This window comes from Salmo salar, chromosome ssa04, assembly GCF_905237065.1.
Source record: "Salmo salar chromosome ssa04, Ssal_v3.1, whole genome shotgun sequence".
Lineage (NCBI taxonomy): Eukaryota > Metazoa > Chordata > Actinopteri > Salmoniformes > Salmonidae > Salmo > Salmo salar.
This window is the reverse complement of record NC_059445.1, coordinates 1,547,371-1,568,387: the sequence shown is the minus strand read 5'-3', so window position 1 is coordinate 1,568,387 and position 21,017 is coordinate 1,547,371. Positions and strand designations below refer to the sequence as shown.

Here is a 21,017-nt window from a genome sequence, read left to right as displayed (position 1 = left end):
AGGCCAGAACTTGTCCATGTAGACCAATTTGGGTTTCCAATCTCTCCAAAAGAATGTGGTGATCGATGGTATCAAAAGCGGCACTAAGATCTAGGAGCACGAGGGCAGATGCAGAGCCTCGGTCTGACGTCATTAAAAGGTAATTTACCACCTTCACAAGTGCAGTCTCAGTGCTATGATGGGGTCTAAAACCAGACTGAAGCGTTTCGTATACATTGTTTGTCTTCAGGAAGGCAGTGAGTTGCTGTGCAACAGCTTTTTCTAAAATTTTTGAGAGGAATGGAAGATTCGATATAGGCCGATAGTTTTTTATAATTTCTGGGTCAAGATTCGGCTTTTTCAAGAGAGGCTTTATTACTGCCACTTTTAGTGAGCTTGGTACACATCCGGTGGATAGAGAGCCGTTTATTATGTTCAACATAGGAGGGCCAAGCACAGGAAGCAGCTCTTTCAGTAGTTTAGTTGGAATAGGGTCCAGTATGCAGCTTGAGGGTTTGGAGGCCATGATTATTTTCATCATTGTGTCAAGAGATATAGTACTAAAACACTTTAGTATCTCCCTTGATCCTAGGTCCTGGCAGAGTTGTGTAGACTCAGGACAATGGAGCTTTGGAGGAATACCCAGATTTAAAGAGGAGTCCATAATTTGCTTTCTAATGATCATGATCTTTTCCTCAAAGAAGTTCATAAATTCATTACTGCTGAAGTGAAAGCCATCCTCCATTTGCGAAGGCTGCTTTTTAGTTAGCTTTGCGACAGTATCAAAAAGAAATTTCGTATTGTTCTTATTTTCCTCAATTAAGTTGGAAAAATAGGATGATCGAGCAGCAGTGAGGGCTCTTCGATACTGCACGGTACTGTCTTTCCAAGCTAGTCGGAAGACTTCCAGTTTGGTGTGGCGCCATTTCCGTTCCAGTTTTCTGGAAGCTTGCTTCAGAGCTCGTGTATTTTCTGTATACCAGGGAGCTAGTTTCTTATGACAGATGTTTTTAATTTTTAGGGGTGCAACTGCATCTAGGGTATTGCGCAAGGTTAAATTGAGTTCCTCGGTTAGGTGGTTAACTGATTTTTGTCCTCTGACGTCCTTGGGTAGGCAGAGGGAGTCTGGAAGGGCATCAAGGAATCTTTGGGTTGTCTGAGAATTTATAGCACGACTTTTAATGCTCCTTGGTTGGGGTCTGAGCAGATTATTTGTTGCGATTTCAAACGCAATAAAATGGTGGTCCGATAATCCAGGATTATGAGGAAAAACATTAAGATCCACAACATTTATTCCATGGGACAAAACTAGGTCCAGAGTATGACTGTGGCAGTGAGTAGGTCCAGAGACATGTTGGACAAAACCCACTGAGTCGATGATGGCTCCGAAAGCCTTTTGGAGTGGGTCTGTGGACTTTTCCATGTGAATGTTAAAGTCACCAAAAATTAGAATATTATCTGCTATGACTACAAGATCCGATAGGAATTCAGGGAACTCAGTGAGGAACACTGCATATGGCCCAGGAGGCCTGTAAACAGTAGCTATAAAAAGTGAGTGAGTAGGCTGCATAGATTTCATGACTAGAAGCTCAAAAGACGAAAACCGAATTGTTTTTTTTTTTGTAAATTGAAATTTGCTATCGTAAATGTTAGCAACACCTCCGCCTTTGCCGGATGCACGGGGGGTATGGTCACTAGTGTAACCAGGGGGTGAGGCCTCATTTAACACAGTAAATTCATCAGGCTTAAGCCATGTTTCAGTCAGGCCAATCAGGCCAGTCAGGCCAATCACATCAAGAAGAGCCCCCTAAGCAAGCTGGTCATGGGGCTCTGTTCACAAACACACCCCACAGGGCTCCAGGACAGCAACACAATTAGACCCAACCAAATCATGAGAAAACAAAAATATAATTTCTTGACACATTGACACATTGAAAAGAATTTACCAAACATCTGAGCAAACTAGAATGCTATTTGGCCCTAAACAGAGAGTACACAGTTGCAGAATAGCTGACCACTGGTACTGACCCAAAATTAAGGAAAACGTTGACTTTTTACAGACTCAGTGAGCATAGCGTTGCTATTGAGAAAGGCCGTAACTTCTAATGTTCTTTAGATTTAATGTTATTAATCATTGAACATGTGTCGAAGGAAGTAGTCTCCACCCTCTCCGAGTTGGGCATCTCCGGCACGGCCCACGCTTGGATTGCGTCCTACCTGACAGGTCGCTCCTACCAGGTGGCGTGGCGAGAATCTGTCTCCGTACCATGCGCTCTCACCACTGGTGTCCCCCAGGGCTCTGTTCTAGGCCCTCTCCTATTCTCGCTATACACCAAGTCACTTGGCTCTGTCATATCCTCACATGGTCTCTCCTATCATTGCTATGCAGACGACACACAATTAATCTTCTCCTTTCCCCCTTCTGATAACCAGGCGGCGAATCGCATCTCTGCATGTCTGTCAGACATATCAGTGTGGATGACGGATCACCAGCTCAAGCTGAACCTCGGCAAGACGGAGCTGCTCTTCCTCCCGGGGAAGGACTGCCCGTTCCATGATCTCGCCATCACGGTTGACAACTCCCTTGTGTCCTCCTCCCAGAGTGCTAAGAACCTTGGCGTGATCCTGGACAACACCCTGTCGTTCTCCACTAACATCAAGGCGGTGACCCGATCATGTAGGTTCATGCTCTACAACATTCGCAGAGTAAGACCCTGCCTCACACAGGAAGCGGCGCAGGTCCTAATCCAGGCACTTGTCATCTCCCGTCTGGATTACTGCAACTCGCTGTTGGCTGGGCTCCCTGCCTGTGCCATTAAACCCCTACAACTCATCCAGAACGCCGCAGCCCGTCTGGTGTTCAACCTTCCCAAGTTCTCTCACGTCACCCCGCTCCTCCGCTCTCTCCACTGGCTTCCAGTTGAAGCTCGCATCCGCTACAAGACCATGGTGATTGCCTACGGAGCTGTGAAGGGAACGGCACCTCCGTACCTTCAGGCTCTGATCAGGCCCTACACCCAAACAAGGGCACTGCGTTCATCCACCTCTGGCCTGCTGGCCCCCCTACCTCTGAGGAAGCACAGTTCCCACTCAGCCCAGTCAAAACTGTTCGCTGCTCAGGCACCCCAATGGTGGAACAAGCTCCCTCACGACGCCAGGACAGCGGAGTCAATCACCACCTTCCGGAGACACCTGAAACCCCACCTCTTTAAGGAATACCTAGGATAGGATAAAGTAATCCTTCTAACCCCCCCTTAAAAGATTTAGATGCACTATTGTAAAGTGGTTGTTCCACTGGATATCATAAGGTGAATGCACCAATTTGTAAGTCGCTCTGGATAAGAGCGTCTGCTAAATGACTTAAATGTAAATGTAAGTAAAATATGTTTAAGTTAAGATTAGCGAACATGAGGTTGTAATGGAAGGAGATTCTAGGCCCTAATTTCACAGCCATAGACGACACGATCAACCAGTCCATTGGGAAATTTAGAGACTTATATAGAATATCAGCGAGACACAGAGGACTACCAGCTCAACCAGGTGTACGCATGGGAAGGCCCAAGGACAGGAGCACGGAGAGGCCGACGTAGAGACGCACTACTGATCGGGGGACGCAGATACGCAGAAGCGGGAGGACATGGAAACGTGGACACAGAGGCATCCACTGACAGCGAATTCCCTACAGACAGCGACTCCAGCTACCATCGCACACTGTCGTTTTTTGTTGTTGCCCGGAAGCAACACAAGGCCCCACGAAAGAAAATAAAAGATGTAGGAGAAGCAAGCGGTCAAAGAGGAGATCAGGAACACAGGCCGTGGACACGGAGCTACAGCAGGACGCGGTAATTAACCTCTCCAAAAAAGACCTTACTGACGCGCAAGTCTCAGTCTTATCCAAGGGCCTCTCTTTTGTACCTACATGTACAGATAAATCATTCGATACGAAAGTAGATCTGTTTAAATTCTTTCGCAAGATTAAACTTAAGCGTGTGTTTTCACAAAACACTGTTTCTAGCCTAGAAACAAATCAAAGAACTGGTACCCATTTTAAGCCCAAAAGCAAATTCTGTCCCATGGTTAACAACTCATCGATTAATACCTATTGTAGGTTAGTCGAACAAGAAGCCATGTCAGTGTATACGAGACAAACAAACCACATTCAGAAGAATCTCACTAGAACAGAAGAAAAGGCACTTAATGAATGAATGAAAGATTCATCTTTGGTTATTAAACCTGCAGACAAGGGGGTGCTGTGGTTGTTTTAGACTATGAAAACTATAAAGAATAAATTCAGAGAGAACTCAGTAATGAACGTTTCTATAGAAAACGGAGTGTTGATCCCACACAGGTGTTCCAAAGGGAAATATGCTCTAATCTGGAGCACTAGCTCACTATTTGGGAGACAGAGACACTAATGAATATCCACCAACAAACTTAATTTTAGAGCTGGCAGAATATGTTTTGAAGTATAACTATTTCAGGTTTGATGATGAATACTACCTCCAAACGAATGGAACATCGATGGGCTCCACATTCGCTCCGAGCTATGCTAACCTTTATGTGGGTCTTTTTGAAGAACGTTTTGTTAATAATGAAAACGAAAATACATTTTTGATTAAAGTCCTGACGTGGTATCGATATATTTGCATATGGGAAGGAACGGGGAAAAAGCAGTCAGATTTTATGGCACTACTCAATGACATTGACCCCAATCTCAAATTCACTATTGAATGTGACACTAAACGTGGTCATTACCTTGATATGTGGATTGAGAAATCAAACGGAACCCTGTTTACAACTCTGTATAGAAAAGAAACGGACAGAAATACTCTATCACAGGGGGACAGCTTCCACCCTGAGCCATTAAAAAGAGGACTTCCTAGAAGCCAGTTTTTCAGACTGCGCTGTATATGCCACTCCACAGAGGATTATCTAGAAAAAGCAGCGGAGATGCGCACTAGGTTTCTAAGAGGCTATTCGCCACAATGTGTGGATGAAGCTCTTCATTTGGCATTGGGAAAAACACGAGATGAACTGTTACAAAAAAGACCCGCTAAAGAACACGCCGTAATGTTCACAACCACATATACTTTGAACTCGCGAAAAGTGGGAGATGCGGTAAAGAAACACTGGCATATTTTATCATCGGACCCAGCTTTGCCGGCTGAATTTAAAAATCCACCACTTATTGTGTATAGGAGAGGTCGCGATAAATTGGTCCATGCCCACTGCCAGCTACAAAAGAAAATCAGCCAGGCTCTTTTACGCCCTCTACCAAATGGTAGCTATAAATGTAGAGGATGCTCACAGTGCAACAACATGATGAAGTGTGAATATGTCTGCCACCCACATACAGGAAAACGGTTCTGAATAAATTACATTACGTGTTCCACCACCCATGTTATATACATTATTAAATGTCCGTGTGGGCTGTGCTATGTAGGCTAAACCTCTCGTTCTCTCAAAATCAGTGAACATAAAAGTTAAATCAGGAGAAACGACAGGGATTATCCAGTCGCAGTACATTTTAATGACCCAAAGCATGACATTTCTACCTTAGATTTTGTGGCATAGAGAAAGTCAAGATATCAGACAGGGGAGGTGATACTAATAATACTCTGAGTAAAAGAGAATGTTTTGGGATTTTCAACCTCCAGACATTATTTCCTAAAGGTCTTAATGATGAAATGCCTATGTATGTTGTTGTGAATTTGAACATGAATTATGCCCCTATTTCAGATTACTCTGATGTTTTTCGTACGATGTACCCAATGATGAATGAAAGACCTACCGAGCAGGTTATGTCCTCATTGTGGTTTTACACACTTTATTTGAATATTTATGAAATGCATATTGTTATATTTGGTAGCACTTATTTGTTTTTCCTTCACCTCCAACCCATTTCCATGGTGGAACGGATGTGGGTGGGGCTAGGTCTACAAAAGGGTGCTAATTTTTAAAAAAAAATCACAAAAGCCATGAGGCAAATACGTAAAGCTTATTAAAGATCAGTGATACTCTCAAGAGCAGTGTGCGGTTTCCTTTTTCCTGGAACGTCTGTGAGTGTAATGTTACTGTTCATTTTTATTGTTTATTTCACTTTTGTTTATTATCTACTTCACTTGCTTTGGCAATGTTAACACATGTTTCTCATGCCAATAAAGCCCCTTAAATTGAATTGAAATTGAATTGAGAGAGAGAGAGAAAGAGAGCAAGGGAGAGAGAGAGAAAGAAAGAGAGAGAGAGAGAGAGAGGGAGAGAGGAGTGGAGAAAGAGGGTGCAGCTGTTTGCTGGCTCTTTACCTCTCTGTACTTAGTGCCCTTCTCTAGTTAATGTGTGACCAAGTGAGTATGGGGAAAGGTGTGTGTGTGTGTGTGTGTGTGTGTGTGTGTGTGTGTGTGTGTGTGTGTGTGTGTGTGTGTGTGTGTGGACATGTTTAACTATTATTGTGGAGACCAGAAGTCCCCACAAAAATAGTAAACAAGCATTTGATCAACTGGAGACATTTTGTTAGTCCCCACGAGGTCAAATGCTATTTAGGGAAAATAGGATTTTGAATGGGATTTAATTGTGTGTCCCCACAAGGTTAACTCTACAAGACTGTGTGTGTGTGTTTATGGCACTTGAGTGTTTTGTGTTTCTTTTCAACCAACAAATAACTCTCCCTGAACTTTGAAACCTTTATGAGCCAATCAGCAACTGCTTCCCAGGACAAAACTAGTGTCACCTGCCGCCTGTCCAGTAACCAAGGTTTTCTGGGCAGGTAACCGTGACAACATAAATAATTCAGAAGGAGAGGGAGCAAGCCGCCTGACGGGAACAGGTGTCCTAGAGGGCGGGGCGCTGAAAGAAAGAGAGAGAGAGAGAGAGAGAGAGAGGGGGGGGGTTAAGGAGAGGCAAGGGAGTGACACAGACAAAGAGAGCAGGTTGAGAAAACAAATGTATAAAAAGAGGGACTGTGAGAAAAGAGTCAAACGATAAGGAGAGAAAGAAAGCAGGAGTGAGGTAGGGAAAAACAGGCAGACAGGGAGAATAGAATGTTTAGGCTAGAGACCAGAGTCCAGAGAGAAAAATAAACTAAAAGGGTGACTCAGGGAAAACTCCAGTCCGGTCATGGAAGCAGAGCTGGAAGAAGAGGACGGGAGTTTCACTAACATCTCCCTAGCTGATGACAGACCTACAGGTAAGACAAACTCCCCTTTAATTGCAAAGCTAGTAGCTCTGTCCATTCACCTACACACACCTATAGGAGAGAGTGGGGTACGTTGAGCCAAAGGGCTAAGTTAAGCCACCCTTGTTTCCAGGAAACCACACACACACACAAACACAGATGTTAAGTACTTTTTAAGCAGAACAGAGGTGAGATTTTTCTTGTGAGGCAGGATTCAGGTGTGGTTGTGGGTGGACTTTCTATTTGTATTCAGGTCAACTATAAACACACACACACACACACACACACACACACACACACACACACACACACACACACACACACACACACACACACACACACACACACACACACACACACACAGTAAAGCCACATTCCCCCAGAGAGACAGAGCGAGGTGTAACACCTTTTACTCTGTTGAGTCCTGTAGATAATTATTCTGAACAATCAGACAAGGAACTACCTGCATTCCATATAAATTCAGAGTCACATACAATCTGGGTCTAACCTACAGAACATAGAGGTACTATAACCTACAGAACATAGAGGTACTATAACCTACAGAACATAGAGGTACTATAACCTACAGAACACTGAGGTACCATAACCTACAGAACATAGAGGTACTATAACCTACAGAACATAGAGGTACCATAACCTACAGAACACTGAGGTACTATAACCTACAGAACACTGAGGTACTATAACCTACAGAACATAGAAACACTATAACCTACAGAACACTGAGGTACCATAACCTACAGAACATAGAGGTACTATAACCTACAGAACATAGAGGTACCATAACCTACAGAACATAGAGGTACTATAACCTACAGAACATAGAGGTACTATAACCTACAGAACATAGAAACACTATAACCTACAGAACACTGAGGTACTATAACCTACAGAACATAGAGGTACCATAACCTACAGAACACTGAGGTACTATAACCTACAGAACATAGAGGTACCATAACCTACAGAACATAGAGGTACTATAACCTACAGAACATAGAGGTACCATAACCTACAGAACATAGAGGTACTATAACCTACAGAACATAGAGGTACTATAACCTACAGAACACTGAGGTACTATAACCTACAGAACATAGAGGTACTATAACCTACAGAACACTGAGGTACTATAACCTACAGAACATAGAGGTACTATAACCTACAGAACATAGAGGTACTATAACCTACAGAACATAGAGGTACCATAACCTACAGAACAGTGAGGTACTATAACCTACAGAACATAGAGGTACTATAACCTACAGAACATAGAGGTACTATAACCTACAGAACATAGAGGTACTATAACCTACAGAACATAGAGGTACCATAAGCTACAGAACATAGAGGTACTATAACCTACAGAACATAGAGGTACTATAACCTACAGAACATAGAGGTACTATAACCTACAGAACATAGAGGTACTATAACCTACAGAACATAGAGGTACTATAACCTACAGAACATAGAGGTACTATAACCTACAGAACACTGAGGTACCATAAGCTACAGAACATAGAAACACTATAACCTACAGAACATAGAGGTACCATAACCTACAGAACATAGAGGTACTATAACCTACAGAACATAGAGGTACTATAACCTACAGAACATAGAGGTACTATAACCTACAGAACATAGAGGTACTATAACCTACAGAACACTGAGGTACCATAAGCTACAGAACATAGAAACACTATAACCTACAGAACATAGAGGTACCATAACCTACAGAACATAGAGGTACTATAACCTACAGAACATAGAGGTACTATAACCTACAGAACATAGAGGTACTATAACCTACAGAACATAGAGGTACTATAACCTACAGAACATAGAGGTACTATAACCTACAGAACATAGAGGTACCATAACCTACAGAACAGTGAGGTACTATAACCTACAGAACATAGAGGTACTATAACCTACAGAACATAGAGGTACTATAACCTACAGAACATAGAGGTACCATAACCTACAGAACATAGAGGTACCATAACCTACAGAACATAGAGGTACTATAACCTACAGAACACTGAGGTACCATAACCTACAGAACATAGAGGTACTATAACCTACAGAACATAGAGGTACTATAACCTACAGAACATAGAGGTACTATAACCTACAGAACATAGAGGTACTATAACCTACAGAACATAGAGGTACTATAACCTACAGAACATAGAGGTACTATAACCTACAGAACATAGAGGTACTATAACCTACAGAACATAGAGGTACTATAACCTACAGAACATAGAGGTACTATAACCTACAGAACATAGAGGTACTATAACCTACAGAACATAGAGGTACTATAACCTACAGAACATAGAGGTACTATAACCTACAGAACATAGAGGTACTATAACCTACAGAACATAGAGGTACCATAACCTACAGAACATAGAGGTACTATAACCTACAGAACATAGAGGTACTATAACCTACAGAACATAGAGGTACCATAACCTACAGAACATAGAGGTACTATAACCTACAGAACATAGAGGTACTACACTGCTCAAAAAAATAAAGGGAACACTAAAATAACACATCCTAGATCTGAATGAATGAAATAATCTTATTAAATAATTTTATCTTTACATAATTGAATGTGCTGACAACAAAATCACACAAAAATAATCAATGGAAATCCAATTTATCAACCCATGGAGGTCTGGATTTGGAGTCACATTCAAAATTAAAGTGGAAAACCACACTACAGGCTGATCCAACTTTGATGTAATGTCCTTAAAACAAGTCAAAATGAGGCTCAGTAGTGTGTGTGGCCTCCACGTACCTGTATGACCTCCCTACAACGCCTGGGCATGCTCCTGATGAGGTGGCGTTTTGTCTCCTGAGGGATCTCCTCCCAGACCTGGACTAAAGCATCCGCCAACTCCTGGACAGTCTGTGGTGCAAAGTGGCGTTGGTGGATGGAGCGAGACATGATGTCAAATGTGCTCAATTGGATTCAGGTCTGGGGAACGGGCGGGCCAGTCCATAGCATCAATGCCTTCCTCTTGCAGGAACTGCTGACACACTCCAGCCACATGAGGTCTAGCATTGTCTTGCATTAGGAGGAACCCAGGGCCAACCGCACCAGCATATGGTCTCACAAGGGGTCTGAGGATCTCATCTCGGTACCTAATGGCAGTCAGGCTACCTCTGGCGAGCACATGGAGGGCTGTGCGGCCCCCCAAAGAAATGCCACCCCACACCATGACTGACCCACCGCCAAACCGGTCATGCTGGAGGATGTTGCAGGCAGCAGAACGTTCTCCACGGCGTCTCCAGACTGTCACATGTGCTCAGTGTGAACCTGCTTTCATCTGTGAAGAGCACAGGGTGCCAGTGGCGAATTTGCCAATCTTGGTGTTCTCTGGCAAATGCCAACGTCCTGCACGGTGTTGGGCTGTAAGCACAACCCCCACCTGTGGATGTCGGGCCCTCATATCACCCTCATGGAGTCTGTTTCTGACCATTTGAGCAGACACATGCACATTTGTGGCCTGCTGGAGGTCATTTTGCAGGGCTCTGGCAGTGCTCCTCCTGCTCCTCCTTGCACAAAGGCGGAGGTAGCGGTCCTGCTGCTGGGTTGTTGCCCTCCTACGGCCTCCTCCACATCTCCTGATGTACTGGCCTGTCTCCTGGTAGCGCCTCCATGCTCTGGACACTACGCTGACAGACACAGCAAACCTTCTTGCCACAGCTTGCATTGATGTGCCATCCTGGATGAGCTGCACTACCTGAGCCACTTGTGTGGGTTGTAGACTCCGTCTCATGCTACCACTAGAGTGAAAGCACCGCCAGCATTCAAAAGTGACCAAAACATCAGCCAGGAAGCATAGGAACTGAGAAGTGGTCTGTGGTTACCACCTGCAGAACCACTCCTTTATTAGGGGTGTCTTGATAATTGCCTATAATTTCCACCTGTTGTCTATTCCATTTGCACAACAGCATGTGAAATGTATTGTCAATCAGTGTTGCTTCCTAAGTGGACAGTTTGATTTCACAGAAGTGTGATTGACTTGGAGTTACATTGTGTTGTTTAAGTGTTCCCTTTATTTTTTTGAGCAGTATATAACCTACAGAACATAGAGGTACTATAACCTACAGAACATAGAGGTACTATAACCTACAGAACATAGAGGTACTATAACCTACAGAACACTGAGGTACTATAACCTACAGAACATAGAGGTACTATAACCTACAGAACATAGAGGTACCATAACCTACAGAACACTGAGGTACCATAACCTACAGAACATAGAGGTACTATAACCTACAGAACATAGAGGTACTATAACCTACAGAACATAGAGGTACTATAACCTACAGAACATAGAGGTACTATAACCTACAGAACATAGAGGTACTATAACCTACAGAACATAGAGGTACTATAACCTACAGAACATAGAGGTACTATAACCTACAGAACACTGAGGTACTATAACCTACAGAACATAGAGGTACTATAACCTACAGAACACTGAGGTACTATAACCTACAGAACACTGAGGTACTATAACCTACAGAACATAGAGGTACTATAACCTACAGAACATAGAGGTACTATAACCTACAGAACATAGAGGTACCATAACCTATAAAACATAGAGGTACTATAACCTACAGAACATAGAGGTACCATAACCTACAGAACATAGAGGTACCATAACCTACAGAACATAGAGGTACCATAACCTACAGAACACTGAGGTACCATAACCTACAGAACATAGAGGTACTATAACCTACAGAACATAGAGGTACCATAACCTACAGAACATAGAGGTACTATAACCTACAGAACATAGAGGTACTATAACCTACAGAACATAGAGGTACTATAACCTACAGAACATAGAGGTACTATAACCTACAGAACATAGAGGTACTATAACCTACAGAACATAGAGGTACCATAACCTACAGAACATAGAGGTACTATAACCTACAGAACATAGAGGTACTATAACCTACAGAACATAGAGGTACTATAACCTACAGAACATAGAGGTACTATAACCTACAGAACATAGAGGTACTATAACCTACAGAACATAGAGGTACTATAACCTACAGAACATAGAGGTACTATAACCTACAGAACATAGAGGTACTATAACCTACAGAACATAGAGGTACTATAACCTACAGAACACTGAGGTACTATAACCTACAGAACATAGAGGTACTATAACCTACAGAACATAGAGGTACTATAACCTACAGAACATAGAGGTACTATAACCTACAGAACATAGAGGTACTATAACCTACAGAACATAGAGGTACCATAACCTACAGAACATAGAGGTACTATAACCTACAGAACATAGAGGTACTATAACTTACAGAACATAGAGGTACTATAACCTACAGAACATAGAGGTACTATAACCTACAGAACATAGAGGTACCATAACCTACAGAACATAGAGGTACTATAACCTACAGAACATAGAGGTACTATAACCTACAGAACATAGAGGTACTATAACCTACAGAACATAGAGGTACCATAACCTACAGAACATAGAGGTACTATAACCTACAGAACATAGAGGTACTATAACCTACAGAACACTGAGGTACCATAACCTACAGAACACTGAGGTACCATAACCGACAGAACATAGAGGTACTATAACCTACAGAACATAGAGGTACTATAACCTACAGAACATAGAATCACTATAACCTACAGAACATAGAGGTACCATAACCTACAGAACATAGAGGTACTATAACCTACAGAACATAGAGGTACTATAACCTACAGAACATAGAGGTACTATAACCTACAGAACATAGAGGTACTGTAACCTACAGAACATAGAGGTACTATAACCTACAGAACATAGAGGTACCATAAGCTACAGAACATTGAATAAGCTACAGAACCCTAGGACTGGAGGTACAGACTGGGTAGGGTTGGCCAAGCAACAGCCTCACCTGGGTTAGTCTTAGCTGCAGACAGAAGGAGACATATAAACCCTTCAAAGTGGAGCACAGAGCAGAGAGTAACCAAGCACACTGATCCTGGTGGCTGTGATATGGTGGGTATAGTGTGTGTGTGTGTTACAGCTGGTCTAGCCTTGCCAACTGCTGCTGCACCGCTAGCCTGTGTAGTTCACCACTAAGGGAGTGACCGAGAGACTGTCAGAGCTGCAGTGCTGTACTATAGTGAAGAACAGAATACAAATTAAATGGAATACTCACGCATGCATGTGCACACAAACATATACAACCTGCATAATCAAAGCACACATACAGACGCACACAGTGCTGCCACACCTATCAGATATCAAATGTCCTTCACGTTTTCCCTTCATCAGACTACTAGTCTACATCTAGTGGAAGGAGCAAGTAGACAAGAGGAGGGAATGAGGTCATACAAGCATATTGTTAGGGGCCCAATAAATGTCGTCATTATTTTGACACCACCTGTGGCTGTGTGCATTGCGCTGGCTCCCCCTATCGGCCGCGCCGCTGGCTCCCCCTATCGGCCGCGCCGCTGGCTCCCCCTATCGGCCGCGCCGCAGGCTCCCCCTATCGGCCGCGCCGCAGGTTCCCCCTATCGGCCGCGCCGCTGGCTCCCCCTATCGGCCGCGCCGCTGGCTCCCCCTATCGGCCGCGCCGCTGGTTCCCCCTATCGGCCGCGCCGCTGGCTCCCCCTATCGGCCGCGCCGACCCCTACACCCAGCTAATGTGAACGTGTGTGAGGACGTCCCGTCGCAGACTGTCATACATGGAAATCCGCAGTGTCGTCTAGCAGCTAATAACGTTATCCACACAATATTGTTATTATATCGAAGGGTAAGTGACTGACATTTCAGAAATATAACGACACTACGTGGCTAGGCTTGTAGTTGTTGAGATGTACGGATTTGACAGATTTCTGAGATTTTAGCTGTTTAACTTGCTACTGTACTGTAACAAGCATTCTGATTAACTACGAGTTAGCTATGTACATAAGCTAACATAATATCGCGGTTATTAATTTGACAGCCGGTAGTTAGCTACAGTAGTCGTTTTCTTCTCGGTGTTCTTGCTTCTCTGTAAAATGTTAGCATATGGTATGAAACGGCTAGGTGGCTAACATTAGCGTGCCGCTATGCTAACTTACCAGCTAGCTAGCTGCCTGGTCATGGGTGTGTTGTTGTTTAGCTACCGTAACGTTAGCTAGAGAGCCAGCTAGCATCACTTGTCATCTTGGCCTGTTATGGCTTCCTCTGTCTTCTTGTTTGGGTATTTGGATGATGGTAGCCAGCTAACGTACAGTACTGTTGTTCACTTATCTAGTGTGCTACCTTTATCCGCGTTATTTGAATGAATAGTCCGTTAGACAGGTCGAGGAGTTAACTGGGGACCGTTAGTTGGAGACTAACCGTTTTTTAGATCGAGACAGATGAGGTCACTTTGAATGAGATGGCAGTGCTCCTGCAATGCCATTTCCCGCACATGTTACGTTGTTTTGGACCCTTGTGGCGCAGTGGTCTAAGGCACTGCATTTCAGTGCTAGAGGCGTCACTACAGACCCTGGTTCGTTTCCAGGCTGTATCACCACCGGCCGTGATTGGGAGTCTTATAGGTCGGCGCACAATTGGCCCAGTGTCATCCTGCTTAGGGTTTGGCTGGGGTAGGCCATCATTGTAAATAATAATTTGTTCTTAATTGACTTACCTAGTTCTACATTTTTATTTAACAAAAATCATATGATTGTAGCTAACTATATTTTTTGCTCACCTTGATATGTGTGTGTGTCTACGTACAGTGGACAGAGGAACTGCAGTCCTGCATACCAAACAGGACAAGGAGGACTTCACCATGAACTGTGACATGGATGGTAATGCCATGAACAACAACACATCCTCTGGTTGTGTCTGTCAGTCTGTCTGATGCTGTCTGATTGTTTACATGTGTGTGTTCAATAATATACTGTGTGTTTGTGTGTAATATAGTGTGTGTGTCCAGTAATATAGTGTGTGTCCAGTAATATAGTTTGTTGTGTTTGTCAGGAGACATGGAGAACCAGGTAGAGATGGAGGAGAAGACGAGGCTCATCAACCAGGTGCTGGAGCTACAACACACACTGGAAGGTAACACACATCTCTCTCTGTAACACACATCTCTCTCTGTAACACACATCTCTCTCTAACACACATCTCTCTCTAACACACATCTCTCTCTGTAACACACATCTCTCTCTGTAACACACATCTCTCTCTGTAACACACATCTCTCTCTGTAACACACATCTCTCTCTGTAACACACATCTCTCTCTGTAACACACACCTCTCTCTGTAACACATACCTCTGTAACACACATCTCTTTCTGTAACACACATCTCTCTCTGTAACACACATCTCTCTCTGTAACACACACCTCTCTCTGTAACACACACCTCTCTCTGTAACACACACCTCTCTCTGTAACACACATCTCTCTCTGTAACACATCTCTCTCTGTAACACACATCTCTCTCTGTAACACACACCTCTCTCTGTAACACACACCTCTCTCTGTAACACACATCTCTCTCTGTAACACACCTCTCTCTCTGAAACACACATCTCTCTCTGTAACACACATCTCTCTCTGTAACACACATCTCTCTCTGTAACACATACCTCTGTAACACACATCTCTCTCTGTTACACACATCTCTCTCTGAATCACACATCTCTCTCTTACACACATCTCTCTCTGTAACACATACCTCTGTAACACACATCTCTCTCTGTAACACATACCTCTGTAACACACATCTCTCTCTGTAACACACATCTCTCTCTAACACACATCTCTCTCTGTAACACACATCTCTCTCTGTAACACACACCTCTCTCTATAACACACATCTCTCTCTGTAACACACATCTCTCTCTGTAACACACATCTCTCTCTGTAACACACATCTCTCTCTGTAACACACATCTCTCTCTGTAACACACATCTCTCTCTGTAACACACATCTCTCTCTGTTACACACATCTCTCTCTGTTACACACTGGAAGGAAACACACCTCTCTCTGTAACACACATCTCTCTCTGTAACACATCTCTCTCTGTAACACACATCTCTCTCTGTAACACACACCTCTCTCTGTAACACACACCTCTCTGTAACACACATCTCTCTCTGTAACACACCTCTCTCTCTGAATCACACATCTCTCTCTGTAACACACATCTCTCTCTGTAACACACATCTCTCTCTGTAACACACATCTCTCTCTGTAACACACATCTCTCTCTGTAACACATCCTCTCTGTAACACACATCTCTCTCTGTAACACACATCTCTCTCTGTACACACATCTCTCTTACACACATCTCTCTCTGTAACACACATCTCTCTCTGTAACACACACCTCTCTCTGTAACACACATCTCTCTCTGTAACACACATCTCTCTCTGTAACACACATCTCTCTCTGTAACACACATCTCTCTCTGTAACACACATCTCTCTCTGTAACACACATCTCTCTCTGTAACACACATCTCTCTCTGAATCACACATCTCTCTCTGTTACACACATCTCTCTCTGTAACACACACTGGAAGGAAACACACCTCTCTCTGTAACACACACTGGAAGGAAACACACCTCTCTGTTACACACACTGGAAGGAAACACACCTCTCTGTTACACACACTGGAAGGAAACACACCTCTCTGTTACACACACTGGAAGGAAACACACCTCTCTGTTACACACACTGGAAGGAAACACACCTCTCTGTTACACACACTGGAAGGAAACACACCTCTCTGTTACACACACTGGAAGGTAACACACCTCTCTGTTACACACATATCTGTTACACACCTCTCTCTCTGTTACAGTGGAAGGTGTGTTCATGTATCTCCTCTCTCTGTTACCGTGGAAGGTGTGTTCATGTATCTCCTCTCTCTGTTACAGTGGAAGGTGTGTTCATGTATCTCCTCTCTCTGTTACAGTGGAAGGTGTGTTCATGTATCTCCTCTCTCTGTTACACAGTGGAAGGTGTGTTCATTTATCTCCTCTCTCTGTTACAGTGGAAGGTGTGTTCATGTATCTCCTCTCTCTGTTACAGTGGAAGGTGTGTTCATGTATCTCCTCTCTCTGTTACAGTGGAAGGTGTGTTCATGTATCTCCTCTCTCTGTTACACAGTGGAAGGTGTGTTCATGTATCTCCTCTCTCTGTTACAGTGGAAGGTGTGTTCATGTATCTCCTCTCTCTGTTACAGTGGAAGGTGTGTTCATGTATCTCCTCTCTCTGTTACAGTGGAAGGTGTGTTCATGTATCTCCTCTCTGTCAGTGAGGTTATCAGTGACGCTCCAGTTGTGTTAATGGAGCTCCTAAATGGGTCTCTGATTGTATCTGTCCACTCTATCTCCAACAGTTTAGTGTGTTACTCTGACTGAGCCACCCTCTCATCCTCTCTGTGAGGCTAATACAGCTACTCCCTTCCTGACTCAGATGGATTTAAGATTTTGTCCAAAATGGCACCCTATTCCCTATGGGCCCTGGTCAAATGTAGTGCACTGTGTAGGGAATAGGGTTCCATTTGGGATGTTTAAATCGACCATAATACAGCAGTCTGGTGCTGCTAAACATTCAGTCTAGCCTGGGAGGGAGGAGTATTTGGCATTGATGTGGAATAATCTAAAACATTCAGTCTAGTCTGGGAGGGAGGAGTATTTGGCATTGATGTGGAATAAACTAAAACATTCAGTCTAGTCTGGGAGGGAGGAGTATTTGGCATTGATGTGGAATAAACTAAAACATTCAGTCTAGTCTGGGAGGGAGGAGTATTTGGCATTGATGTGGAATAAGCTATCAGGAGGCTTCTGTTTCTGTATCGGCGTTTCATCTATCATTACTTACTTAGGCGGGGTGGCCTCCCCTGTCAAACTCAGCCTTAAAAATAATTATCTAGGGGAAACACTGGTCTGTCTAGTTCTAAGTTCCGTACCTCTGTTATTCCAGACCTGTCAGGACGTGGTCTGTCTAGTTTTAAGTTCCGTACCTCTGTTATTCCAGACCTGTCAGGACGTGGTCTGTCTAGTTCTAAGTTCCGTACCTCTGTTATTCCAGACCTGTCAGGACGTGGTCTGTCTAGTTCTAAGTTCCGTACCTCTGTTATTCCAGACCTGTCAGGACGTGGTCTGTCTAGTTCTAAGTTCCGTACCTCTGTTATTCCAGACCTGTCAGGACGTGGTCTGTCTAGTTCTAAGTTCCGTACCTCTGTTATTCCAGACCTGTCAGGACGTGGTCTGTCTAGTTCTAAGTTCCGTACCTCTGTTATTCCAGACCTGTCAGGACGTGGTCTGTCTAGTTCTAAGTTCCGTACCTCTGTTATTCCAGACCTGTCAGGACGTGGTCTGTCTAGTTCTAAGTTCCGTACCTCTGTTATTCCAGACCTGTCAGGACGTGGTCTGTCTAGTTCTAAGTTCCGTACCTCTGTTATTCCAGACCTGTCAGGACGTGGTCTGTCTAGTTCTAAGTTCCGTACCTCTGTTATTCCAGACCTGTCAGGACGTGGTCTGTCTAGTTCTAAGTTCCGTACCTCTGTTATTCCAGACCTGTCAGGACGTGGTCTGTCTAGTTCTAAGTTCCGTACCTCTGTTATTCCAGACCTGTCAGGACGTGGTCTGTCTAGTTCTAAGTTCCGTACCTCTGTTATTCCAGACCTGTCAGGACGTGGTCTGTCTAGTTCTAAGTTCCGTACCTCTGTTATTCCAGACCTGTCAGGACGTGGTCTGTCTAGTTGTAAGTTCCGTACCTCTGTTCCAGACCTTTCAGCACGTGTGGATGCGGTCAAAGAGGAGAACCTGAAGTTGAAGTCGGAGAACCAGGTTCTAGGCCAGTACATCGAGAACCTCATGTCGGCCTCCAGCGTGTTCCAAACCACCGACAACAAGAGCAAACGGAAGTAACCCATGACGACCAAGGGGAGTGAGACCCCCTACAATAGCCTGGTAGCAGATCTGTTTGTGCCATCTCCATGTTTGGGATGACACAAACCGTAGGCATGATAGCACAAACAGACTGGCACTCAGGCTACCTGCAACATCTCCTCTCCCAAGTGACAGCAGAGGAGGTAGATGCTGTTTGTAACCACAGTTCTAGGGACGGATATGGACGTGTTCCAAATGGCAGATTATTTCCTAAGTAGTGCACTATGTAGGGAATAGGATGTCATGAGCTCTGGTTAAAAGTAGTGTACTCTGATCCTAGATCTGTGGTTAGGGGCAACTTGTAATTCCAGACCCCAAAATCCTCCCTACACTCCAACCACACCCCCAACCCTAAGAGTCCACTTTACATTGTTGTTTGACCTCTTTTTACCCTCCTAACATCAAACCCCACACATGATTTAACGGTTTTAGAATACTGTTTTGTTGTCATGTCAACTGCATCTGTAATGAGTTTTGACATCAGACCTTTTTTTATTTTGATGACTGGTTAATACTGGTTGGATCTGGAAGGAAACTGGACTTGTTGTATATGAATATGGCCAAACTCCTGGCCCCAAATTTGAATCAAACATATTGAATGACATGTCAATGTCATTCAATAATATAATATTAACACATTCCATCGACTTATCTCTCATCTGATTGATTGGTCGAAAGGTTACTAAGTATCTGTTTTTTAATTGTTAATTTCCACCACTTATTGATCAACACAAACATTATGAAATATGATTCTGTATGATGTATTTTTAAGCAGTACTACTGGTATGCTACTCATTCCACTAGGAATGGGATTCCTAATTCATATCGTCACCATGGAGTGCTGTGTGAAGTCAGTAGGTAAAGGAAAAAGCACAGTAAACGTGTTATGCTGTACATAACAAATGATGCCATCTTGAATGCAACCCTTGACTAGGGTCAAGCTACACTACAGGGTGAGACGGCCTCCTTTACCTATGATGGTGGAGGGAGGACAGAGTCAGGGAGGACAGAAGAGAGCTCTGCTTTTTACAGTTAAGAGCCTTGAGTGGTATTGATTAGAACACTCAGGCTGTAGAACACTCTGGAAGGTTCTGTCAGTGCATTAACACAGAGCTGCTGATGGTAATGGACTGTGGAAGCCCGAGGCTGGTTATAGTAGAGAGAAATAAGGTAAGGGTACAGCAAGAAATTCTATGAGAACCTTTATCAGGGATGTGATTGGGATTTTGGCTAGGAGATAGCTAGGTCAGTTTCAATTCTATTTGAATAGAGGATAAAATGGTTAAATGCCTAATTAATCAGGAAGAATCACAACACTCAGTTGTACAGAGATCAGAGGTTCTATTGGTTCCAGGTGCTAAAGGAATAGATTAGGGAATATTGAGATGATTCCACTGCACTTCAATGCATCACGTTATTTAATTTTATTTCAATATAAAATAGTATTTTTATTTTGTAATATGTTAAATGGTATTATATTGTATGCTCCACGGACTCTTGTTAGTCCCAAATGGCACTCTATTCCCTATATTAGTGCACTACTGTGGGCCTATAGGGCCCTGGTCAAAAGTCGTCCACTGTTCCCTACATAGAGTGCCATTTGGGACATCAACCTTAGTTTTTCCTTCAGGCATGTTGATAATGTCTACACACATCCTATGGAACTAACTGCCTGGTGTGTAGAAGTTTAGAGCTTCTATGACTATGTTGCCTTTTAACACTTTTGTTTTAATAAAAAAAAATACTTGTTATGCTTTTGTATGAGTCGGGAGTGAAACTATCTATGGAAATAAGGAAAGGAGAGTGAAGGAGACAAGAGAAGGATATAAGACCTCTTGACAAGTGAGATGCATCCTTAGT

The 21,017-nt window shown here is 43.4% G+C and overlaps 1 protein-coding gene across 4 annotated transcripts; it reads left to right on the top strand.

The window, feature by feature from the left end:
• Nucleotides 1-6,855: 6,855 nt before the first annotated feature.
• On the top strand, nucleotides 6,856-20,908 carry LOC106591957 (short coiled-coil protein B). Of its 4 annotated transcripts, none has more exons than XM_045716290.1 (4): nucleotides 6,856-7,162; nucleotides 14,979-15,050; nucleotides 15,226-15,303; nucleotides 18,994-20,908. In XM_045716290.1, the coding sequence occupies exons 1-4, from the start codon at nucleotides 7,093-7,095 to the stop codon at nucleotides 19,134-19,136; spliced, it is 363 nt and encodes a 120-aa protein (XP_045572246.1). In that variant the 5' UTR covers nucleotides 6,856-7,092; the 3' UTR covers nucleotides 19,137-20,908. The 4 variants fall into 4 exon arrangements, with proteins under 4 accessions (XP_045572246.1, XP_045572245.1, XP_014038707.1 ...); XM_045716289.1 differs by having other exon boundaries at nucleotides 6,857-7,162; nucleotides 15,223-15,303; XM_014183232.2 differs by lacking the exon at nucleotides 6,856-7,162 and adding an exon at nucleotides 13,878-14,020.
• Nucleotides 20,909-21,017: the final 109 nt, after the last annotated feature.

Bases quoted from the DNA above. Each gene is read 5' to 3' on its own strand.
- LOC106591957 (XM_045716289.1), top strand. From the start codon at position 7,093: ATGGAAGCAGAGCTGGAAGAAGAGGACGGGAGTTTCACTAACATCTCC. The intron at 15,051-15,222 runs GTAATGCCATGA...TGTGTTTGTCAG, and splicing joins CATGAACTGTGACATGGATG to GAGACATGGAGAACCAGGTA. The intron at 15,304-18,993 runs GTAACACACATC...CCTCTGTTCCAG, and splicing joins GCTACAACACACACTGGAAG to ACCTTTCAGCACGTGTGGAT.